This window comes from Oncorhynchus masou, chromosome 12, assembly GCF_036934945.1.
Source record: "Oncorhynchus masou masou isolate Uvic2021 chromosome 12, UVic_Omas_1.1, whole genome shotgun sequence".
Taxonomy (NCBI): Eukaryota; Metazoa; Chordata; class Actinopteri; order Salmoniformes; family Salmonidae; genus Oncorhynchus; species Oncorhynchus masou.
The window spans coordinates 11,729,438-11,748,790 of record NC_088223.1 but is presented as its reverse complement, the minus strand read 5'-3'; the positions used below and the strand labels follow the sequence as shown (position 1 = coordinate 11,748,790).

Genomic DNA, 19,353 nt, shown 5'->3' with positions numbered 1-19,353 from the left:
TCCCTACCCCCTCCCCTCTACTCTCAGTATCCCCACTGTCTCTCTCTTCCTCCCTACCCCCTCCCCTCTACTCTCAGTATCCCCACTGTCTCTCTCTTCCTCCCTACCCCCTCCCCTCTACTCTCAGTATCCCCACTGTCTCCCTCTTCCTCCCTACCCCCTCCCCTCTACTCTCAGTATCCCCACTGTCTCCCTCTTCCTCCCTACCCCCTCCCCTCTACTCTCAGTATCCCCACTGTCTCTCTCTTCCTCCCTACCCCCTCCCCTCTACTCTCAGTATCCCCACTGTCTCCCTCTTCCTCCCTACCCCCTCCCCTCTACTCTTAGTATCCCCACTGTCTCTCTCTTCATCACCCTCCCTACCCCCTCCCCTCTACTCTCAGTATCCCCACTGTCTCCCTCTTCCTCCCTACCCCCTCCCCTCTACTCTCAGTATCCCCACTGTCTCTCTCTTCATCACCCTCCCTACCCCCTCCCCTCTACTCTCAGTATCCCCACTGTCTCTCTCTTCCTCCCTACCCCCTCCCCTCTACTCTCAGTATCCCCACTGTCTCTCTCTTCCTCCCTACCCCCTCCCCTCTACTCTCAGTATCCCCACTGTCTCCCTCTTCCTCCCTACCCCCTCCCCTCTACTCTCAGTATCCCCACTGTCTCTCTCTTCCTCCCTACCCCTCCCCTCTACTCTCAGTATCCCCACTGTCTCCCTCTTCCTCCCTACCCCCTCCCCTCTACTCTCAGTAACCCCACTGTCTCTCTCTTCCTCACTACCCCCTCCCCTCTACTCTCAGTATCCCCACTGTCTCTCTCTTCCTCCCTACCCCTCCCCTCTACTCTCAGTATCCCCACTGTCTCCCTCTTCCTCCCTACCCCTCCCCTCTACTCTCAGTATCCCCACTGTCTCCCTCTTCCTCCCTACCCCTCCCCTCTACTCTCAGTATCCCCACTGTCTCCCTCTTCCTCCCTACCCCTCCCCTCTACTCTCAGTATCCCCACTGTCTCTCTCTTCCTCCCTACCCCTCCCCTCTACTCTCAGTATCCCCACTGTCTCCCTCTCCTCCTCCCTACCCCCTCCCCTCTACTCTCAGTATCCCCACTGTCTCCCTCTTCCTCCCTACCCCTCCCCTCTACTCTCAGTATCCCCACTGTCTCTCTCTTCATCACCCTCCCTACCCCTCCCCTCTACTCTCAGTATCCCCACTGTCTCTCTCTTCCTCACTACCCCCTCCCCTCTACTCTCAGTATCCCCACTGTCTCTCTCTTCCTCCCTACCCCTCCCCTCTACTCTCAGTATCCCCACTGTCTCCCTCTTCCTCCCTACCCCCTCCCCTCTACTCTCAGTATCCCCACTGTCTCTCTCTTCCTCCCTACCCCCTCCCCTCTACTCTCAGTATCCCCACTGTCTCCCTCTTCCTCCCTACCCCCTCCCCTCTACTCTCAGTATTCCCACTGTCTCTCTCTTCCTCCCTACCCCCTCCCCTCTACTCTCAGTATCCCCACTGTCTCCCTCTTCCTCCCTACCCCCTCCCCTCTACTCTCAGTATCCCCACTGTCTCTCTCTTCCTCCCTACCCCCTCCCCTCTACTCTCAGTATCCCCACTGTCTCCCTCTTCCTCCCTACCCCCTCCCCTCTACTCTTAGTATCCCCACTGTCTCTCTCTTCATCACCCTCCCTACCCCCTCCCCTCTACTCTCAGTATCCCCACTGTCTCCCTCTTCCTCCCTACCCCCTCCCCTCTACTCTCAGTATCCCCACTGTCTCTCTCTTCATCACCCTCCCTACCCCCTCCCCTCTACTCTCAGTATCCCCACTGTCTCCCTCTTCCTCCCTACCCCCTCCCCTCTACTCTCAGTATCCCCACTGTCTCTCTCTTCCTCCCTACCCCCTCCCCTCTACTCTCAGTATTCCCACTGTCTCTCTCTTCCTCCCTACCCCCTCCCCTCTACTCTCAGTATCCCCACTGTCTCCCTCTTCCTCCCTACCCCCTCCCCTCTACTCTCAGTATCCCCACTGTCTCTCTCTTCATTACCCTCCCTACCCCCTCCCCTCTACTCTCAGTATCCCCACTGTCTCTCTCTTCATTACCCTCCCTACCCCCTCCCCTCTACTCTCAGTATCCCCACTGTCTCTCTCTTCCTCCCTACCCCCTCCCCTCTACTCTCAGTATCCCCACTGTCTCTCTCTTCATCACCCTCCCTACCCCCTCCCCTCTACTCTCAGTATCCCCACTGTCCCTCTCTTCCTCCCTACCCCTCCCCTCTACTCTCAGTATCCCCACTGTCTCTCTCTTCATCACCCTCCCTACCCCCTCCCCTCTACTCTCAGTATCCCCACTGTCTCTCTCTTCCTCCCTACCCCCTCCCCTCTACTCTCAGTATCCCCACTGTCTCTCTCTTCCTCCCTACCCCCTCCCCTCTACTCTCAGTATCCCCACTGTCTCTCTCTTCATCACCCTCCCTACCCCCTCCCCTCTACTCTCAGTATCCCCACTGTCTCTCTCTTCCTCCCTACCCCCTCCCCTCTACTCTCAGTATCCCCACTGTCTCTCTCTTCCTCCCTACCCCTCCCCTCTACTCTCAGTATCCTCACTGTCTCCCTCTTCCTCCCTACCCCCTCCCCTCTACTCTCAGTATCCCCACTGTCTCCCTCTTCCTCCCTACCCCTCCCCTCTACTCTCAGTATCCCCACTGTCCCTCTCTTCCTCCCTACCCCCTCCCCTCTACTCTCAGTATCCCCACTGTCCCTCTCTTCCTCCCTACCCCTCCCCTCTACTCTCAGTATCCCCACTGTCCCTCTCTTCCTCCCTACCCCCTCCCCTCTACTCTCAGTATCCCCACTGTCTCCCTCTTCCTCCCTACCCCTCCCCTCTACTCTCAGTATCCCCACTGTCCCTCTCTTCCTCCCTACCCCCTCCCCTCTACTCTCAGTATCCCCACTGTCCCTCTCTTCCTCCCTACCCCCTCCCCTCTACTCTCAGTATCCCCACTGTCTCTCTCTTCCTCCCTACCCCCTCCCCTCTACTCTCAGTATCCCCACTGTCTCCCTCTTCCTCCCTACCCCTCCCCTCTACTCTCAGTATCCCCACTGTCTCTCTCTTCCTCCCTACCCCTCCCCTCTACTCTCAGTATCCCCTCTGTCTCCCTCTTCCTCCCTACCCCTCCCCTCTACTCTCAGTATCCCCACTGTCTCTCTCTTCATCACCCTCCCTACCCCCTCCCCTCTACTCTCAGTATCCCCACTGTCTCTCTCTTCCTCCCTACCCCCTCCCCTCTACTCTCAGTATCCCCACTGTCTCTCTCTTCCTCCCTACCCCTCCCCTCTACTCTCAGTATCCTCACTGTCTCCCTCTTCCTCCCTACCCCCTCCCCTCTACTCTCAGTATCCCCACTGTCTCCCTCTTCCTCCCTACCCCTCCCCTCTACTCTCAGTATCCCCACTGTCCCTCTCTTCCTCCCTACCCCCTCCCCTCTACTCTCAGTATCCCCACTGTCCCTCTCTTCCTCCCTACCCCCTCCCCTCTACTCTCAGTATCCCCACTGTCCCTCTCTTCCTCCCTACCCCCTCCCCTCTACTCTCAGTATCCCCACTGTCTCCCTCTTCCTCCCTACCCCTCCCCTCTACTCTCAGTATCCCCACTGTCCCTCTCTTCCTCCCTACCCCCTCCCCTCTACTCTCAGTATCCCCACTGTCCCTCTCTTCCTCCCTACCCCCTCCCCTCTACTCTCAGTATCCCCACTGTCTCTCTCTTCCTCCCTACCCCTCCCCTCTACTCTCAGTATCCCCACTGTCTCCCTCTTCCTCCCTACCCCTCCCCTCTACTCTCAGTATCCCCACTGTCTCTCTCTTCCTCCCTACCCCTCCCCTCTACTCTCAGTATCCCCACTGTCTCCCTCTTCCTCCCTACCCCTCCCCTCTACTCTCAGTATCCCCACTGTCTCTCTCTTCATCACCCTCCCTACCCCCTCCCCTCTACTCTCAGTATCCCCACTGTCTCTCTCTTCCTCCCTACCCCCTCCCCTCTACTCTCAGTATCCCCACTGTCTCTCTCTTCATCACCCTCCCTACCCCCTCCCCTCTACTCTCAGTATCCCCACTGTCTCTCTCTTCATGACCCTCCCCTCTACTCTCAGTATCCCCACTGTCTCTCTCTTCCTCCCTACCCCCTCCCCTCTACTCTCAGTATCCCCACTGTCTCTCTCTTCCTCCCTACCCCCTCCCCTCTACTCTCAGTATCCCCACTGTCTCCCTCTTCCTCCCTACCCCTTCCCCTCTACTCTCAGTATCCCCACTGTCTCCCTCTTCCTCCCTACCCCTCCCCTCTACTCTCAGTATCCCCACTGTCTCTCTCTTCATGACCCTCCCTACCCCCTCCCCTCTACTCTCAGTATCCCCACTGTCTCTCTCTTTATCTTAGACTTTCTGTTGCATCTCTATCTGTTGTCCATGTCTGCTCTGACCCTTCCCGTTCATCTCGTACATCGAGCTCTTCTGCTGTTTCCGCCGGTAACACCACGCCCCGATGGTGGCTGCCACGGCAACCGTGCACACGGCAACCACAATGGCTGCAACCGTGGAGCCCCTGCCGGAGGAGGGAGGAGGGGGAGGAGGGCAGTCCTCCTCTCCCCCAGTACACCCTGTCTCCCCCGTCTCACCTTCGCTCTCCCCCTCCTCACCCTCCATCTCCCCGCTATGTCGAGTCAGGTTGTGCTGGGCCGAACGTTCCTCCTCGTCGATGACGTCATCAGTCCACGCTGTGGGGAAGGGGCCGTGCTCCAGGAAAGGGTGCACGTGATCCGAGGTTTCCCAGGAGTCTGTGGGAGAATGCCTGGCTGTGTTGCCGGAGGCAACATCATCCAGTGATGACGTCAGAGAGGGGGTGGCGTAGTCGGCTGAATGTGAATCTGAAGCCGTGGCCTCGGGGGAGAGAGGAAGGTCGGATGAGGCTGTAGGGGTGAGTCCTCCCACCAAGCCCTGGTCCTGATCCTGCTCTACAGGGTTCGCCCCCTGTGTGGGGGACAGGGGGACCTGGGGGACTCCAGTGAACGGGGTGGGACGACTCAACTCCACCTCATTGGGCCGGTCAGTCACCCCGACAACCACAACACCCTTCTCTTCCTCCTCAAGCTCCACCCCTTCCTCTGAGGATCCACCGCCCACTTTATCCGCGTCGGTCTCCTCCTGACTAACAGGGTAGCCGTCCAACCAGGTCTCGTCTGAGCTGGCTGTGGGTTTTGCTCCCGTCTCCTCATGAGTTACGTTCTGAGGCTCGCCTGTTGTCATGCCGACGGGGGGGATCACATACTCATCATAATTATGGTCGTCGTAGTGATGGTCGTGACTGTTAGGGTCACTACGATCATCTTCATGTTCACTCTGGTCTTCATCAAGGTGATCATGGACATGTCCGTGGTCGTCATGGTGATCGGTTACATCACCGCGGTCATGACCTTCGTGGTCTTCGTGGTCATCATGTGCACCGTGGTTTTGGTCCTCCTCGTGTTCACCCATGTCGTAATGCTCCTCGCCCACGTCATCGTACCGACCAGCCTTCTCATGGTCATCCTCCTCGTGTTCTCCTTGGTCCTCACGGTGGGCGTCTTCACTGCCATAGCTTTCATCGTGGCCAGGATCTGTTGGACCGTCGTGGTCATAGTGGTGACGTTCACGTTGATCGTCATGTTCCCGGTCAATACGTTCATGGTCATCTTCGTGGTCATCATGGTCGTCGTGGTGATGGTCATCATGGTCAACGTCATCTTCGTGGTCATCATGGTCGTCGTGGTGATGGTCATCATGGTCAACGGGGTCAATTGGTTGTTGGAAGTGACCCTCATGGCTGTCATAATCCTTCGTCTCCTCCGGTTGGCTGTCGTCTTGCTTGCCCTCCATTAATTCGCTGCCGGAGGCCCTGACACGGTTGTCCCCCTCAGTGTGTGTGTCCTGTGTGACTAGCGGGTGGGTGGGTTCCACATGTCCCGCCTCCTGGATGGCCTCTGAGGGGAACCAGAACAGGTGCTTCTGAGATATCAGGGAGACTGGCGCCTCAGTCACCTCTGACACGCCCATCTCCTCCACCTGCTCCTCCTTCTCAACGGGAGGGTCTGTTGACTCTTCCACCTCTTCCTCCATTCCTCCTCCCACCTCCTCCCCTTGCTGCTCCTCCTCTCCCAAAGACTGTTCCTCTCCTCCTGCCGCCTCCTCTCCTTCTGCCTCCTCCTCCTCTTCTCCCTCCACACTGAAGCTGGCCTCTTGTTGCTCCTGATCGCTGTGCTCCTCTTCTTCTGTGTCCACCTCCTCCTCGAGCAGTTCCTCCTCTGTGTTCTCCTCCTCTAGCAGTTCCTCCTCTGTGTTCTTCTCCTCTGTGTTCTCCTCCTCTAGCAGTTCCTCCTCTGTGTTCTTCTCCTCTGTGTTATCCTCCTCTGTGTTCTCCTCCTCAGTGTTCTCCTCCTCTGTGTTCTCCTCCTCTGCAGGGGTGTCGTAGGAGAGGTGGTGATCGTGATCAGTGAACTTGTCTTCATAGTCGATGTGTGTCTCTGTCTTGTCTGTAGAAACAGAGAGGGGGAGTGAGGTGAGAGAGAGAGAGAGAGAGAAGGGGAATGGGGAAGCTGGTTTAGAGAATGCCAAGAGTGTGCAAAGCTGTCATCAAAGACAAAGGGTGGCTATTTGAAGGATCTCAAATATAAAATATATTTTGATTTGTTTAACACTTTCTTGGTTACTGCATGATTCCACATGTGTTATTTCATAGTTTTGATGTCTTCACTATTATTCTACAATGTATAAAATAGTGAAAATAATGAAAACCCTTGAATGAGTAGGTGTTCTCAACCTTTTGACCAGTAGTGTATTCACACAAACACTGGTATTTAACTCTTCTCCTATGCTGAGTCTCCTCCTTACACATCTGAATAGCCAACATATCTCTGTTGCAATACAGAACTTTAGTGATGCCTGTTCTCTCTCACTTCATCTGACCTGACCTCGGCCCAAATTCCTCACTCCTCCCCAACTCACGGCTGTCCTGTTGACTTGTACCAGACAGTGGCCCTTCTCCTTCCCATAGGATACCTGATGTCTAACAATAACATATGCTGACAGAGTGTAAACGTGCTACACTCCCCTCTCTCCCTCAGCAACAGGAATAAGAAGTCAGAACCAATCAATGCACTGCACCTTCATACCTGCTGTACGCTGAGTACACGACAAATACAATTAGATTTCGATGAGATTTGTTTTTTTATCTTTCAATCACAACTGGGACACTGTTTTGTAACATGCGGAATCCAGACCCTAGGTCTAGCAGAGGTCTGAACGGCTACACTATTGTCACGCCCTGACCTTAGAGCTTTTTATGTCTCTATTTTGGTTTGGTCAGGGTGTGAGTTGGGTGGGCATTCTATGTTCTTTTTTCTATGATTTTGTATTTCTTTGTTTTTGGCCGGGTATGGTTCTCAATCAGGGACAGCTGACTACCGTTGTCTCTGATTGGGAACCATACTTAGGTAGCTTTTCCCCACAGGGGTTTGTGGGTAGTTATTTTCTGTTTTGTGTTTCTGCACCTGACAGGACTGTTTCGGTTTTCATTCATTCTCTTTGCTAATTTTGTTATTTAGTGTTATTTAGTGCTAATTTTGTTATTTAGTGTTAATTTTGTTATTTAGTGTTAATTTTGTTATTTAGTGTTCATTTTGTTATTTAGTGTTAATTTTGTTATTTCGTGTTAATTTTGTTATTTAGTGTTCATTTTGTTATTTAGTGTTCATTTTGTTATTTAGTGTTCATTTTGTTATTTAGTGTTCATTTTGTTATTTAGTGTTCATTTTGTTATTTAGTGTTCATTTTGTTATTTAGTGTTCATTTTGTTATTTAGTGTTCATTTTGTTATTTAGTGTTCATTTTGTTATTTAGTGTTCATTTTGTTATTTAGTGTTCATTTTGTTATTTAGTGTTCATTTTGTTATTTAGTGTTCATTTTGTTATTTAGTGTTCATTTTGTTATTTAGTGTTCATTTTGTTATTTAGTGTTCATTTTGTTATTTAGTGTTCATTTTGTTATTTAGTGTTCATTTTGTTATTTAGTGTTCATTTTGTTATTTAGTGTTAATTTTGTCATTTAGTGTTAATTTTGTTATTTAGTGTTCATTTTGTTATTTAGTGTTCATTTTGTTATTTAGTGTTCATTTTGTTATTTAGTGTTAATTTTGTTATTTAGTGTTCATTTTGTTATTTAGTGTTAATTTTGTTATTTAGTGTTCATTTTGTTATTTAGTGTTCATTTTGTTATTTAGTGTTAATTTGGTTATTTAGTGTTAATTTTGTTATTTATTGTTAATTTTGTTATTTATTCTTAATTTAGTTATTTATTGTTAATTTTGTTATTGGGTGGCAGGGTAGCCTAGTGGTTAGAGTGTTGGACTAGTAACCAGAAGGTTGCGAGTTCAAACCCCCGAGCTGACAAGGTACAAATCTGTCGTTCTGCCCCTGAACAGGCAGTTAACCCACTGTTCCCAGGCCGTCATTGAAAATAAAAATTTGTTCTTAACTGACTTGCCTGGTTAAATAAGGGAAAAAAATAAAATTTAGTGTTAATTTTGTTATTTATTGTTAATTTTGTTATTTAGTGTTAATTTTGTTATTTAGTTCAAATAGAAGTATGAACACTTGCCACGCTGCTCCCGTGACAACTATTCCCTATGTAGTGCACTACTTTATACCAGAGCCCTATTCCCAATGTAGTGCACTACTTTAGACCAGAGCCCTATTCCCTACGTAGTGCACTACTTTAGACCAGAGCCCTATTCCCTATGTAGTGCATTACTTTATACCAGAGCCCTATTACCTATGTAGTGCACTACTTTAGACCAGAGCCCAATTCCCTATGTAGTGCACTACTTTAGACCAGAGCCCTATTCCCAATGTAGTGCACTACTTTAGACCAGAGCCCTATTCCCTATGTAGTGCACTACTTTAGACCAGAGCCCTATTCCCTATGTAGTGCACTACTTTATACCAGAGCCCTTTTCCCTATGTAATGCACTACTTTATACCAGAGCCTTATTCCCTATGTAGTGCACTACTTTATACCAGAGCCCTATTCCCTATGTAGTGCACTGGCCTGAACAAAAATTATTGCACTTGACCTTCACATGAAATGCATGGAACTGAAGGCATGACTAATAACCAGGAAGTGAAGCGTGCAACCTCATCACAGCTTCCTGTGGAGCCCAGAGGTCACGGCTCTAAGGTGAGAGGTCAGATACACACACACACACACACACACACACACACACACACACACACACACACACACACACACACACACACACACACACACACACACACACACACACAGAAACAGGATTATATAAGCACCCCCTAATTAGTACATATTATACACTTACATTTGCTACAAAGCTGTACCAGTCCATACCACTCTCCACAGCTGTCACACAGCAGGCTGAATGCTGAGTGGCCGCTGGGCATCACATGACCAGGAAGACAAGAGTACAGCTGCTCGTCCCCTATCTCAAACCCTGTGTGGCCCTGGAGACGCGTGTTGGGGAACGCAGGGGGATCGCCACATGGTCCACCTGACAGGTATAACATTACCAGGTTAGGTTATATCACAATGATGTTATGCCACAGTTATATACACTGTTATTGTAAGTTATAACATACAGTGTTGGGTCCTGTTTCTCTATCTGTCCTTTCCCTCAGTAGGAGAGATAGGGGCTGGTTGTCACGGATTGGTTGGCTCACAACTGGAGTCTGATCGGTTGGCTCACAACTGGAGTCTGATCGGTTGACTCACAACTGGAGTCTGATTGGTTGGCTCACAACTGGAGTCTGATTGGTTGGCTCACAACTGGAGTCTGATCGGTTGACTCACAACTGGAGTCTGATTGGTTGGCTCACAACTGGAGTCTGATTGGTTGGCTCACAACTGGATTCTGATTGGTTGGCTCATAACTGGAGACTCAGATTGGTTGGCTCATAACTGGAGTCTGATTGGTTGGCTCACAACTGGAGTCTGATTAGTTGGCTCATAACTGGAGTCTGATTGGTTGGCTCATAACTGGAGTCTGATTGGTTGGCTCACAACTGGAGTCTGATTGGTTGGCTCATAACTGGAGACTCAGATTGGTTGGCTCACAACTGGAGTCTGATTGGTTGGCTCATAACTGGAGACTCAGATTGGTTGGCTCACAACTGGAGTCTGATTGGTTGGCTCATAACTGAAGTCTGATTGGTTGGCTCATATCTGGAGTCTGGAGGGTCTGATCTCTCATGAAGAGGGTACATATTTCAAATGTTCTTGCCTTTTCCTCTCCTTGTGGTTTTACAGGTCCCACAGTAACTTTCCTGTTCCTCAGTTCAAACCCAAACATCAGTCTTGGGGGTAGTCCAACAACGGGCCGGTCCAAAAACAACCTCTAACCTCATCCCCTTCTGTACTGGAGAGGTAGGTGTATGTGTAATGGAGGTACACCACATTTGGGTGATGGCTAACCTGAGGATTTAGCTCAGTGGGCTAACACAATCTGGTAGCACACAAATGAACCAGGTTCAAGGTGGGTCGATCACTTAAGCAGCACTTAAGTGGAGAACACTGTAAATACAACACTGTATATACAACACTGTAAATGCAACACTGTATACAACACTGTATATACAACACTGTAAATGCAACACTGTATATACAACACTGTAAATACAACACTGTAAATACAACACTGTAAATACAACACTGTATACAACACTGTAAATGCAACACTGTATATACAACACTGTAAATACAACACTGTATACAACACTGTAAATACAACACTGTAAATACAACACTGTAAATGCAACACTGTATATACAACACTGTATATACAACACTGTATACAACAACACTGTAAATACAACACTGTAAATAAAACACTGTATATACAACACTGTATACAACAACACTGTAAATACAACACTGTAAATACAACACTGTATACAACACTGTAAATGCAACACTGTATATACAACACTGTATACAACACTGTAAATACAACACTGTAAATGCAACACTGTATATACAACACTGTAAATACAACACTGTAAATGCAACACTGTATATACAACACTGTAAATAAAACACTGTAAATAAAACACTGTAAATACAACACTGTATATACAACACTGTATACAACACTGTAAATGCAACACTGTATATACAACACTGTAAATGCAACACTGTAAATGCAACACTGTATATACAACACTGTATACAACACTGTATATACAACACTGTAAATACAACACTGTAAATGCAACACTGTATATACAACACTGTAAATAAAACACTGTAAATGGACATAATATGACATTTGAACTGTCTTTATTCTTTTGGAACTTTTGTGAGTGTAATGTTTACTGTAAAACATGTTTTGTTTATTTCACTTTTGTTTGTTATTGATTTCACTTGCTTTGGCAATGTAAACATCTGTTTCCCATGCCAATAAAGCCCCTTAAATCGAAATGACATTGAGAGAGAAGATGGAGGGAGTGGAGAGGTGCGGGAACATGACCTCTTTCAATCATCAGTAAACATCTTAAGGCAGAGAATTGCGGAATGTGATTGTGTGTGCGTGTCCTGACCTTTGTCTTTGACACAGAACACATCCAGGTGTGTGTTGTCCTCTGTAGCGTTCTCTATCTTCACATCCACTGCCTTCAGAGCACTGCCCTGATCACTGCACACTGTAGTCCTGGAGAAACACATTGCTGCGTGATGACATCACAATCCAGAATCATACATCATCAGCCAAACATCCTATACATCCTGATAGAGGTGTGACTACATCTAGACAGGATATATATCATGTATCAGCAGCCCTGATAGAGGTGTGACTACATCTAGACAGGATATATATCATGTATCAGCAGCCCTGATAGAGGTGTGACTACATCTAGACAGGATATATATCTTGTATCAGCAGCCCTGATAGAGGTGTGACTACATCTAGACAGGATATATATCATGTATCAGCAGCCCTGATAGAGGTGTGACTACATCTAGACAGGATATATATCATGTATCAGCAGCCCTGATAGAGGTGTGACTACATCTGGACAGGATATACATCATGTATCAGCAGCCCTGATAGAGGTGTGACTACATCTAGACAGGATATATATCACATATCAGCAGCCCTGATAGAGGTGTGACTACATCTAGACAGGATATATATCATGTATCAGCAGCCCTGATAGAGGTGTGACTACATCTAGACAGGATATATATCATGTATCAGCAGCCCTGATAGAGGTGTGACTACATCTAGACAGGATATATATCTTGCTGTATCAGCAGCCCTGATAGAAGTATTTAAAAAAAAAAAGTTTAACCTACATTTAACTAGGCAAGTCAGTTCAGAACAAATTCTTATTTTCAATGACAGCCTAGGAGCAGTGCCTGTTCAGGGGCAGAACGTCAGATTTGTACCTTGTCAGCTCGGGGGTTTGAACTTGCAACCTTCCGGTTACTAGTCCAACGCTCTAACCACTAGGCTACCCTGCCGCCCCTACTCTCTAACCACTAGGCTACCCTGCCGCCCCATGACTACATTACAGGATATACAGTGCCTTGCGAAAGTATTCGGCCCCCTTGAACTTTGCAACCTTTTGCCACATTTCAGGCTTCAAACATAAAGATATAAAACTGTATTTTTTTGTGAAGAATCAACAACAAGTGGGACACAATCATGAAGTGGAACGACATTTATTGGATATTTCAAACTTTTTTAACAAATCAAAAACTGAAAAATTGGGCGTATCCAATAAATGTCGTTCCACTTCATGATTGTGTCCCACTTGTTGTTGATTCTTCACAAAACAATAGGGGGCCGAATACTCAAGGGGGCCGAATACTTTCGCAAGGCACTGTATCCTGCTGTATCAGCAGCCCTGATAGAGGTGTGACTACATCTAGACAGGATATATATCATGTATCAGCAGCCCTGATAGAGGTGTGACTACATCTAGACAGGATATATATCATGTATCAGCAGCCCTGATAGAGGTGTGACTACATCTAGACAGGATATACATCATGTATCAGCAGCCCTGATAGAGGTGTGACTACATCTAGACAGGATATACATCATGTATCAGCAGCCCTGATAGAGGTGTGACTACATCTAGACAGGATATACATCATGTATCAGCAGCCCTGATAGAGGTGTGACTACATCTAGACAGGATATATATCACATATCAGCAGCCCTGATAGAGGTGTGACTACATCTGGACATGATACATATCACATATCAGCAGCCCTGATAGAGGTGTGACTACATCTGGACATGATACATATCATATATCAGCAGCCCTGATAGAGGTGTGACTACATCTGGACATGATACATATCACATATCAGCAGCCCTGATAGAGGTGTGACTACATCTGGACATGATACATATCATATATCAGCAGCCCTGATAGAGGTGTGACTACATCTAAACAGGATAGAGTGTGTGTAGCTAGCTACCTAGTTTAAATATCAACAGTACTGCCACAGCAAAATAACATTTGATTAACACTTGGTTTACATCATCATCAATATTCGGTCTGGTTGGCTGCTCAGCAGAACTTAATGTATTTCCTCATAGAATCCAATCATTTCACATCAGGATGGATGCCGGAGGTGCTGCAGTACCTCTGATAAATTGAAATAACTTTGTCAAAGTTATAGAATTAATGTGGTCTTTTCAGAAAGAAATTAAATCATTTACTCCACCGTGAGTAGGCCTATAAGGATCCATTAAAAAAAGAGTTTCCTAGCTGTGGATTGTGTGTAGCCCAATAACAAGGCATAGCCTACAGTCAGGAATGAAGGGCAAGTCTACTTTAATTCAACAGGAGACAAAACAGGTCTTTCACGATACTTCAAATACAATTGCGGGAAACCACATGTTGGAAAGCAAATGGCTCCTGCTGAAAAGAGAAGACTCTAATCTGTCTCGCTGACATCGAAACCAGCAGACGGTGCCCTGAGGTAATCCACGTAGTGCTATGGAAAACTCCCGATGGAGCATTAAGCCGCAAGTATTTGAATCTGAAGCTCCATATTGATGAACAGGGCTGAATGGTACCAAAACAATGGCGAAGGATCATGGTGAAAGTGGCTGTAACTACCAAAGGATCATGGTGAAAGTGGCTGTAACTACCAAAGGATCATGGTGAAAGTGGCTGTAACTACCAAAGGATCATGGTGAAAGTGGCTGTAACTACCATAGGATCATGGTGAAAGTGGCTGTAACTACCAAAGGATCATGGTGAAAGTGGCTGTAACTACCAAAGGATCATGGTGAAAGTGGCTGTAACTACCATAGGATCATGGTGAAAGTGGCTGTAACTACCAAAGGATCATGGTGAAAGTGGCTGTACCTACCAAAGGATCATGGTGAAAGTGGCTGTACCTACCAAAAGATCATGGTGAAAGTGGCTGTAACTACCATAGGATCATGGTGAAAGTGGCTGTAACAACCAAAGGATCATGGTGAAAGTGGCTGTAACTACCAAAGGATCATGGTGAAAGTGGCTGTAACTACCATAGGATCATGGTGAAAGTGGCTGTAACTACCATAGGATCATGGTGAAAGTGGCTGTAACAACCAAAGGATCATGGTGAAAGTGGCTGTAACTACCAAAGGATCATGGTCGATGTAGTCGTTTTCACCCTGCCTGAGAGAGTCAAACCAACCTGGCCCGAGCCTCCTCATAGTTAAATAAAAATAAATAAATAAAATAGCCTGTCTGCGAATGATTAGTCTGTGTGATGGCAACTGTAGTCGTCAGAATGGATCACTATAATTAATTATCTCCATTCGGTTAAAACATTTTTTTAACCTTTGTTTAACTGGGCAAGTCAGTTAAGAACAAATTCTTATTTACAATGACGGCCTACCAAAAGGCAAAAGGCCTCCTGTGGGGACGGGGGCCTGGGATATATATATATATTTTTAAAATAAATATATCTATAAATATAGGACAAAACACGCATTACAACAAGAGAGACAACACAACACTACATAAAGAGAGACCTAAGACAACAATATAACAAAGTAGCAACACATGACAACACAGCATGGTAGCAACCCAGCATGACAACAACATGGTAGCAACACAACATGACAACAACATGGTAGCAACCTAACATGGTAGCAACCCAACATGGTAGCAACACAACATGACAACAACATGGTAGCAACACAACATGGTAGCAACACAACATGGTAACAACACAACATGACAACAACATGGTAGCAACCCAACATGGTAGCAACACAACATGGTAGCGGCACAAAACATGGTACAAACATTATTGGGCACAGACAACAGCACAAAGGTCAAGAAGGTAGATACAACAATACATCACGCAAAGCAGCCACAACTGTCACTAAGAATGTCCATGAATCAAATCAAATCAAATTTTATTTGTCACATACACATGGTTAGCAGATGTTAATGCGAGTGTAGCGAAATGCTTGTGCTTTTAGTTCCGACAATGCAGTAATAACCAACAAGTAATCTAACTAACAATTCCTAAACTACTCTCTTATACACAGTGTAAGGGGATAAAGAATATGTACATAAGGATATATGAATGAGTGATGGTACAGAGCAGCATAGGCAAGATACAGTAGATGGTATCGAGTACAGTATATACATATGAGATGAGTATGTAAACAAAGTGGCATAGTTAAAGTGGCTAGTGATACATGTATTACATAAGGATGCAGTCGATGATATAGAGTACAGTATATACGTATGCATATGAGAAGAATAATGTAGGGTAAGTAACATTATATAAGGTAGCATTGTTTAAAGTGGCTAGTGATATATTTACATCATTTCCCATCAATTCCCATTATTAAAGTGGCTGGAGTTGAGTCAGTTACGGTTGAGGGCGGAGCAGTTGCCGTACCAGTCGGTGATACAGCCCGCCAGGATGCTCTCGATTGTGCATCTGTAGAAGTTTGTGAGTGCTTTTGGTGACAAGCCGAATTTCTTCAGCCTCCTGAGGTTGAAGAGGTGCTGCTGCGCCTTCTTCACGATGCTGTCTGTGTGAGTGGACCAATTCAGTTTGTCTGTGATGTGTATGCCGAGGAACTTAAAACTTGCTACTCTCTCCACTACTGTTCCATCGATGTGGATAGGGGGGTGTTCCCTCTGCTGTTTCCTGAAGTCCACAATCATCTCCTTAGTTTTGTTGACGTTGAGTGTGAGGTTATTTTCCTGACACCACACTCCGAGGGCCCTCACCTCCTCCCTGTAGGGCGTCTCGTCGTTGTTGGTAATCAAGCCTACCACTGTTGTGTCGTCCGCAAACTTGATGATTGAGTTGGAGGCGTGCGTGGCCACGCAGTCGTGGGTGAACAGGGAGTACAGGAGAGGGCTCAGAACGAACCCTTGTGGGGCCCCAGTGTTGAGGATCAGCGGGGAGGAGATGTTGTTACCTACCCTCACCACCTGGGGGCGGCCCGTCAGGAAGTCCAGTACCCAGTTGCACAGGGCGGGGTCGAGACCCAGGGTCTCGAGCTTGATGACGAGCTTGGAGGGTACTATGGTGTTGAATGCCGAGCTGTAGTCGATGAACAGCATTCTCACATAGGTATTCCTCTTGTCCAGATGGGTTAGGGCAGTGTGCAGTGTGGTTGAGATTGCATCGTCTGTGGACCTATTTGGGCGGTAAGCAAATTGGAGTGGGTCTAGGGTGTCAGGTAGGGTGGAGGTGATATGGTCCTTGACTAGTCTCTCAAAGCACTTCATGATGACGGAAGTGAGTGCTACGGGGCGGTAGTCGTTTAGCTCAGTTACCTTAGCTTTCTTGGGAACAGGAACAATGGTGGCCCTCTTGAAGCATGTGGGAACAGCAGACTGGTATAGGGATTGATTGAATATGTCCGTAAACACACCAGCCAGCTGGTCTGCGCATGCTCTGAGGGCGCGGCTGGGGATGCCGTCTGGGCCTGCAGCCTTGCGAGGGTTAACACGTTTAAATGTTTTACTCACCTCGGCTGCAGTGAAGGAGAGACCGCATGTTTCCGTTGCAGGCCGTGTCAGTGGCACTGTATTGTCCTCAAAGCGGGCAAAAAAGTTATTTAGTCTGCCTGGGAGCAAGACATCCTGGTCCGTGACTGGGCTGGATTTCTTCCTGTAGTCCGTGATTGACAATAGACCCTGCCAAATGCATCTTGTGTCTGAGCCGTTGAATTGAGATTCTACTTTGTCTCTGTACTACTTTGTCTCTGTACTGACGCTTAGCTTGTTTGATAGCCTTACGGAGGGAATAGCTGCACTGTTTGTATTCAGTCATGTTACCAGACACCTTGCCCTGATTGAAAGCAGTGGTTTGCGCTTTCAGTTTCACGCGAATGCTGCCATCAATCCACGGTTTCTGGTTAGGGAATGTTTTAATCGTTGCTATGGGAACGACATCTTCAACGCACGTTCTAATGAACTCGCACACCGAATCAGCGTATTCGTCAATGTTGTTATCTGACGCAATACGAAACATGTCCCAGTCCACGTGAGTCTTTGAATGAGATGGAGATAAAACTGTCCAGTTTGAGTGTTTGTTGCAGCTCGTTCCAGTCGCTAGCTGCAGCGAACTGAAAAGAGGAGCGACCCAGGGATGTGTGTGCTTTGGGGACCTTTAACAGAATGTGACTGGCAGAACAGGTGCTGTATGTGGAGGATGAGGGCTGCAGTAGATATCTCAGATAGGGGGGAGTGAGGCCTAAGAGGGTTTTATAAATAAGCATCAACCAGTGGGTCTTGCGACGGGTATACAGAGATGACCAGTTTACAGAGGAGTATAGAGTGCAGTGATGTGTCCTATATGGAGCATTGGTGGCAAATCTGATGGCCCAATGGTAAAGAACATGTAGCCGCTTGAGAGCACCCTTACCTGGCGATCTATAAATGATATCTCCGTAATCTAGCATGGGTAGGATGGTCATCTGAATCAGGGTTAGTTTGGCAGCTGGGGTGAAAGAGGAGTGATTACAATAGAGGAAACCAAGTCTAGGTTGAACTTTAGCCTGCAGCTTTGATATGTGCTGAGAGAAGGACAGTGTACCATCTAGCCGTACTCCCAAGTACTTACATGAGGTGACTACCTCAAGCTCTAAACCCTCAGAGGTAGTAATAACACCTGTGGGAGGTGGGGCATTCTTCTTACCAAACCACATGACCTTTGTTTTGGAGGTGTTCAGAACAAGGTTAAGGGTAGAGAAAGCTTGTCAGACACTAAGAAAGCTTTGTTGTAGAGCATTTAACACTAAATCCAGGGAAGGGCCAGCTGAGTATAAGACTGTATCATCTGCATATAAATGGATGAGAGAGCTTCCTACTGCCTGAGCTATGTAGTTGATGTAAATTGAGAAGAGCGTGGGGCCTAGGATTGAGCCTTGGGGTACTTCCCTGGTGACAGGCAGTGGCTGAGACAGCAGATTTTCTGACTTTATACACTGCACTCTTTGAGAGAGCAAACCAGGCCAAAGACCCCTCAGAGACATCAATACTCCTTAGCCGGCCCACAAGAATGGAATGGTCTACCAAAACTTTGGCCAAGTCAATAAGAATAGCAGCACAATATTGCTTAGAATCAAGGGCAATGGTGACATCGTTGAGGACCTTTAAGGTTGCAGTGACACATCCATAACCTGAGCGGAAACCGGATTGCATACCAGAAAGAATACTATAGACATCAAGAAAGCCAGTCAGTTGATTATTGAGTTTTTCCAACACTTTTGATAAACAGGGCAAAATAGAAATAGGCCAATAACAGTTAGAATCAGCTTGATCTCCTCCTTTAAATAAAGGATGAACCGTGGCTGCCTTCCAAGCAATGGGAACCTCCCCAGAAAGGAGAGACAGGTTAAAAAGGTCAGAGACAGGCTTGATGATGATAGGGGCAGCAACCTTAAAGAAGAAAGTGTCTAAACCATCTGACCCAGATGGTTTTTGGGGTCAAGTTTCAGGAGCTCCTTTAGCATCTCGGACTCAGTGACTGCCTGCAGGGAGAAACTTTGTAGCCGCGCAGGGGAAAAAGAGGGAGAAGCATCGGGGATAGTCGCATTAGAAGGGGTGGGAGATGAGGAAATGTTGGACGGGCAAGGAGGCATGTCTGAGTCAAATAGGAATCCTGACTTAATGAAATGGTGATTAAAGAGCTCAGCCATGTGCTTCCTGTCAGTAACAACCACATCATCAACATTAAGGGACATGGGCAGCTGTGAGGAGGAGGGTTTATTCTCCAGGTCTTTAACCGTTTTCAAAAATTCTTGGGGTTAGACCCACAGAGAGAGAAT

General features: G+C 47.3%; 1 protein-coding gene across 1 annotated transcript in view; it reads right to left on the bottom strand.

Annotated features, from left to right (window-relative positions):
- Positions 1-4,408: 4,408 nt before the first annotated feature.
- LOC135549010 (sushi domain-containing protein 5-like) overlaps positions 4,409-19,353 on the bottom strand; it is a 30,421-nt gene continuing 15,476 nt past the window's right edge. The window contains exons 3-5 of the mRNA XM_064979081.1: positions 11,633-11,742; positions 9,400-9,588; positions 4,409-6,540 (exon numbers count right to left, since the gene is read on the bottom strand). Of these exons, the coding sequence (XP_064835153.1) occupies positions 4,409-6,540; positions 9,400-9,588; positions 11,633-11,742 (2,431 nt within the window). The remainder of the gene's footprint in view (positions 6,541-9,399; positions 9,589-11,632; positions 11,743-19,353) is intronic.